This window comes from Chinchilla lanigera, unplaced genomic scaffold (assembly GCF_000276665.1).
Source record: "Chinchilla lanigera isolate Chin_1 unplaced genomic scaffold, ChiLan1.0 scaffold00075, whole genome shotgun sequence".
Lineage (NCBI taxonomy): Eukaryota > Metazoa > Chordata > Mammalia > Rodentia > Chinchillidae > Chinchilla > Chinchilla lanigera.
This window is the reverse complement of record NW_004955476.1, coordinates 11,339,394-11,345,072: the sequence shown is the minus strand read 5'-3', so window position 1 is coordinate 11,345,072 and position 5,679 is coordinate 11,339,394. Positions and strand designations below refer to the sequence as shown.

The 5,679-nt window shown below is 58.2% G+C and overlaps 1 protein-coding gene across 1 annotated transcript; it reads right to left on the bottom strand.

Moving 5' to 3' along the window:
* Positions 1–3,076: 3,076 nt before the first annotated feature.
* Cend1 (cell cycle exit and neuronal differentiation 1) lies at positions 3,077–5,487 on the bottom strand. Its single transcript, XM_005401817.2, has 2 exons — positions 5,195–5,487; positions 3,077–4,549 (listed from the first exon to the last, which is right to left on the bottom strand). Exon 2 carries the CDS (start codon positions 4,455–4,457, stop codon positions 4,005–4,007), a length of 453 nt encoding a protein of 150 aa, XP_005401874.1. The 5' UTR covers positions 4,458–4,549; positions 5,195–5,487; the 3' UTR covers positions 3,077–4,004.
* Between the last annotated feature and the right edge of the window lie 192 nt (positions 5,488–5,679).

Below are 5,679 nucleotides of genomic sequence, written 5' to 3'. Positions count from 1 at the left end.
TGAGTGTCCAGTGCTCTGAGTGGCAAAAGCTTCAGATACGGAATACATAGAAGTTGCTCAGGCGAGGCGAAGGCTTTCCAGCCTGCAGACACAGGAGCTCCGGCACAGAGGAGGAAGAGCACAAGACTAACAGTGAACCCCACGTGGTGAGAGGAGGTGCGGTGGAGCCACCAAGCTGGCCACAGCTCATTAGCAGAATCTGGGGCACTCACAGGCCGCCCCTGTGCAGCACACTTGCCGTGGAGAGACAGCGGTGCCACTGGGCTCACCCCAAAAGGAGAGTGGGATCTCAGGGATGTTGTACACCTGTGTTCACAAGAGCCCAGGGACACCAGCACTCGAGAGGCTAAGGCAGGAGGATCATTGCGAGTTTGAGACCAGCCTGGGCTACAAGGTGAGCTCACGTCCAGCCTGAACTGCATAGCGAGACCCTGTCTCAAAAAAAGAGAGGAAAAAAAAACAAAAACCCAGGGACAGAAGCAATGGAAGCAATGTACACATCCACAGACAAATATGGGGGCACACAAAATGTGGTCCATCCAGTCTAATGTTACTCAGCTCAAAAATCATGACTCATTGCCGAGTGAGTGGCACATGCCTGTCATCCCGCCACTGTGGGAGGCCGAGACAGGAGAATCACAAGCTTGAGGCCAGTGTGAAAACTTAGCAAGAACCCCATCTACATGCACAAAGGGCTAAGGGTTTACCTCAGGGTGAAGGGCCTGGGTTCAACCCTCCCCCAGTACCCAAAGAAGAAAAAAAAAAAGAAACCCAATATGTTACATGGGTGATGCTTGAGGACATTGTACCCTGGTCATCCTTGAGACAGGAGGTAGGATGGTGGGTCCCAGGGGCTGGGAACAGAGCTTGAGTTGAGGAGATGGAAAGTTCTAGAGATGGACAGTGGCGCTGGCTGCACACAGTGTGGACAGGCTTAGAGATCATTTTTGGTGTTTTGTTTTTCTGAGATAGGGCCAGTCCGGGCTGGCCTTAAACTCACGGCAACCCTCCTGTGTCAGCCTCTTGAGTGCTGGGATGACAGGTGTGTGCCACCAGGCCCAGCTGATAATTCATAGAGAAAAGGTTCATGTTGGCCCATGGTTTCAGAGACTGTGAGCTCGTGGTGGGCAGGGCAGTGTCATAGCAGGTGCCCATGGGGGAGCAAAACTGCTCACTTCATTCCAGAAGCAAGAGAGCCAGGAGAGGCCAAGGTCCCACAGCCCCCCTCCAGAGCATGCCCCTAACTGGATGCCCACACCTGTAGTCCCAGCACTCGGGAGGCCTGAGGCAGGAGTATTGCCAGTCTGAAGCAGCCTGGACAACTTAGGGAGACCCTGTCTCAAAGCAACAACTAAAAAAGGGGGCTAGAGATGCAGTTCAGTGTAGAGGCCCTGGGTTAACTCCCTGGGCAGAGGGATCACAACCCTGGTGACCTGTGGACCTCCCACTATGGTCCCCCTTAAAGTTTCTACAAATTACAAACAGTGCTAAGCTGGGGACCAGCTCTTGAACACATAGACTTTAGGAGGACAGTCCAGGTCCACCTTAGCACCTATCACAAGCATTTTTGTCCATTTCCTCCCTGGAGATGCAGACATTTTAAAACCACCTTAGTAGACATTTTTAAACCTCCTTAGTAGACATTTTAAAACCACCTTAGCAGCTGGGCGTGGTGGTGCACATCTATAATCCCAGGACTCAGGAGGCTGAGGCAGGAGGATTGCTGCAAATTCGAGGCCAGCTTGGGCTACAAAGTGAGTTCAAGGCCAGCCTGAACTGCATGATGAAACCCTATCTCAAAAATTTAAAACAAAAACAAAAACACCTTAGCATACAGTGATCCGGGCATGGTAGCACACACCTATAATCCCAGTACTCAAGAGGCTAAAGCAGGAGGATTGTTACAAGTTTGAGACCAGCCTGGGCTGCAAAGTGAGCTCAAGATCAGCCTGAACTACATAGCAAGACCATCTTAAAAAGACAAAAAAAAAAAAAAAAAAAAAAAAAAAAAGCATGCTGTGACTGTCTATGAGTGAAGAAACAGCAGCATGGGAGGAATATCACAGCTCAGAGGTCCACCCTTGGACTTGTAGCTTGGGATGGCAGACCTACCCACAGCCACCTGTCTGTTGAAATGAATGGCACTGCTTAAGTCATTTTGGTTTTTGAGACAAGGACTCACTATGTTTTAGGATGGCCTCAGGAGTGAACTCCTGCCTCAGCTTCTCATAGTGCTGAGACTACAACTGTCTATTTTGAGGTGCAAAGCACAGGATAGGTGTGAGGGAGAGAGGACTGGATGGTGGGAGGAGCGAGGTGCCTACCAGGCACAGAACAGCACTGCATCTGTGTGGCCCCCTCCCTCCCCCTCAACAGCCAGGCCCATGTTGTGCAGCCCAAGGTGGAGGCCTTCTGGCCTGAGAAGGCAAGTGAGGGGCAGCCTGGGTGAGGACTGCAGCCCACTCTGCGTGTTTTTACCCTGTGGCAGTACCCACTGCTGTGTAAGCCTGGGATGGGGCTGCTCCCCTGGCCAGGGGTCACTAGCTGGGTCAGGAAGGAAAGGCAGCTGTGTGCCTCCCGCCAGCTGGAAGGTGGCCTAGGGGAGGAAAGTAGCATGGGGGAGCTCCGCCCACAGCCTGGCACCCCTAGGGTGGGGCCGTGGGGCCAACGGTACAGCTTGAAGATGACTTCTGGGCCCAGCATGGCCTTGGTCTCCCGGACTGGACACCAGGTCGGAGTGGGCTGAGACAGCCATGGAAGAGGGCTAACCCTCCTAAGGCTCCTGTTCCCCTTGAAGGATGGGGCTCCAGAGGACCCAGAGCAGCTACCTGGCCTGTGCCATGCAGCCAGCAGCCAGCCTAGGCTTTGTCCTACAGGCCTGTTGTTCTGCTGGTTAGGACGCCAGGAGGGCCAGGGAAGGGCCTTGGGGAGGGCAGGCTCAGTGGGGCTGTGGGTAGATCCACCAGGGACCTGAGACTTCCTGCCTGTGAAGCCCAGGTGTGGATCTGTGTCCCCAGGTCCTAGCCAGAAGCTTCTGCCCCTCCCAGCCCACGCAGGTAAGGACACCAACCCAGGCTTTAGACAACAGAGTTTATTTCAGACTCAGACTCCGCCCAGGCCCAGAGTTCCTGTGGTGCTAGACAGGTGAGGACACTATTCCTGCAGTGGCTACCACCACTTTGGGAAGCCTGCCTGCTGCCACCATACCAGGGGCAGGCCAGCGCCAGGTGTGCGGAGGACTGTGCAGCGGTCTCCCTGCAGGCAGTGGGCAGTGGGTGACTGCCACCCACCAAGCAGTTCTACTCTACCTGTGTTATTGCATTTATACGCTTGTTAGATGGGGATGCTGGGTGCAGGCAGGGGGGACGCTTTGCTGGGGGCACTGGCAGGCACAGCTGGGAGGGGAGACCCTCCTTGGACCCCTGGCTTTCAGCATTCCCCAGCGAGTGCAGCATGGCCGTGGCCCTCGTCACATGGGCTCTGCTGGGGCACAAGCTGGAGAAGGGGAGCTTCCAGGAGCCCCTGCTAAGACCAGCCCCCACACCATCTTCGCCCCTGTCACAGCACACGCAACTGGTGGAGGCAGTGCTGCACATGGGCCACTCACCTCAGGGCAGTCCCCCGTATCAGGCCCAGAGGATTGGGGATATGAACCTACTGCCCACCCTGACACTGGTCCTTCGGAGACCAGGTAGCCACACACAGGACCTGTCCTGTCCTCCCTTGCTATCCCTGCTGCCTGCCTGCCCAGCTGGGCCCTCTGCCCTGCCCTGTCAGCCCAGAGCCCAGGCTCCTTGGAGCCTGGCAGGGACTATGCTGGGGTGAGCAGAGGTAGCTCACTGTCAGTCTCTCCCGCTGTGTACATGGGGGGGGGGGCATGTACATGTATATGTATATGATGTATGTGTGTAGATATAGATAAGTACTGTAGATTTGCATGCACTAGCTCCCACATCTGTACAGGAAGTGGCTCTGTGCCCCCCTGGACACCAATCATCCAGGAATCATTTTTTCCGGGCTAGGAAGGCCACACCAAGGATCAGGGCCACTGCTGCCACAGCCACACCCCCAGCAACCAACAGAGGCGTCAAGTTCTCGCAGGGCCAAGGACCTTGGCCCCCTGGGCCCCTGGTGGTGGACTCGTCCTCCTCCGCTCCATCCCCAGGACCCTTGGGCTCTGGGGTTGCATCGGGACTGCTGGGGACAGCAGGAGCTGAGGGGGCCGGCTTCAGGTTGCTGTGGTTGTTGAGAAGGGCAGGGTCAGCCTTGGCTGTGGTCTTCTTGGCAGAGGGAGTCGCTGCTGGCTGCTCCTGCTTCTCTGCTTGGGCCTCCTTTTTCCCAGCTTTGGTCAAGGGGGCTTTTCCATCGGCAGCCGGGGTGGCCTTGGCCTCAGCGGTGGCCTGAGGCACCTTGGTGTCTGGCTTGGGGCTGCTGGCTGACTTTGCCCTGGACTCCATGGTGGTGGTACTGGCGTCTGGGCAGGCGTGTGGGACAGGCAGGTGGCTTCACTGGTGTCTCAGGACAGCTTGCCCCTGGGCATCATACGGGCCTGGACGGGGATACAAGTGAGGATGTGGCAAAGGAGGAGGCCCCGTGCACCCTCCACACCCTGTCCCGTGCAGACCTTTCCCATTTCCTGGCCTCCCTAGGAGTCTGGCTTGAAGCTCCCTTACACCCCAACCTCCTCTTCAAGGTATGGCCTCTGTCAGCCTGACCACTCCCAGAGCAGCCCCTGCTGCTACAGAGGTAGGGGGCTGTGGACTGAACCCAGGTGGGCAGGGCCAGATGGGACCAGCCAGAGGCCTCTGCTTCTGCTCTCACCCTGTCCTGCCCACGGCCTGCAGTGTCCATTCCCTGAGGACTGGAATGCATGGTCAGAGGGTGATGGGGGCAAGCGGGCACGGTGGCACAGAGACAAAGCTTGTACCGACAGGCTCCCTGCTGTTTCTCAGGGGTGCTGAGCCGCCCTGGGCTGTGGCCTGGCCAAGGTCCCGATGGAGGAGGGGCAGGGCTGCGCTGGAACCCTGGCTCGGGGCTGGGAATGGGCCCATGGGCATTAGGACGAGGACCCTGGGATGAGGAAACTGAGGCGTCACCCTTAGGCAGAGAAGCAGGGCAGGCGGCCACAAGCCTGTGCCTCCTGCTCAGCCACCCACCCTCAGGTTTCTGGGGTCCGCACCCCCCAGCGCCTCACCTGCGTCCAGCCCAGTGGCAGGGTGTCCTTGCCGAGCCCACAGTTGGGCTTGCCTTGGGCACGGCCTAGGGTAGCACACAGGTGCCTTAGGGTCTTAGGGTCAGGGCAGAGGACGGGTGCTGAACTGAGGAAAAGACCTCCCCGACGCCCAGGTTCCAGATGGGGTGCAGCAAGGGCCTGGCCTGAGGACCACAGGCACGGGCAGGCGGGGCCTCCGGCAGGGTGAGAAATGCCCCCACCACAGAAAGAAGGAGCCCGCTGGAGGCTGCGGCCCAGGCACCGCACCGCGACAAGCGCAGTGACCACGGTGAAGGTCACCTGAAGGGCACGGCGTTTCGAGGGTGTCCCCAGAGGCCCGGCCGCTGCCCCGCTCCCTGAGGAGCCCCAGCCGCCCCGCACACCTGCGGCTCGGGAGGGCCCGGCCCCAGGTGGCGCGGGCGAGGGCAGCTCTGCCCCTCGTCTCCTCTGGCTCGCACCTGCGCCCT

Coding starts and splice junctions, on each gene's coding strand:
- Cend1 (XM_005401817.2), bottom strand. CDS start 4,457: ATGGAGTCCAGGGCAAAGTCAGCCAGCAGCCCCAAGCCAGACACCAAG.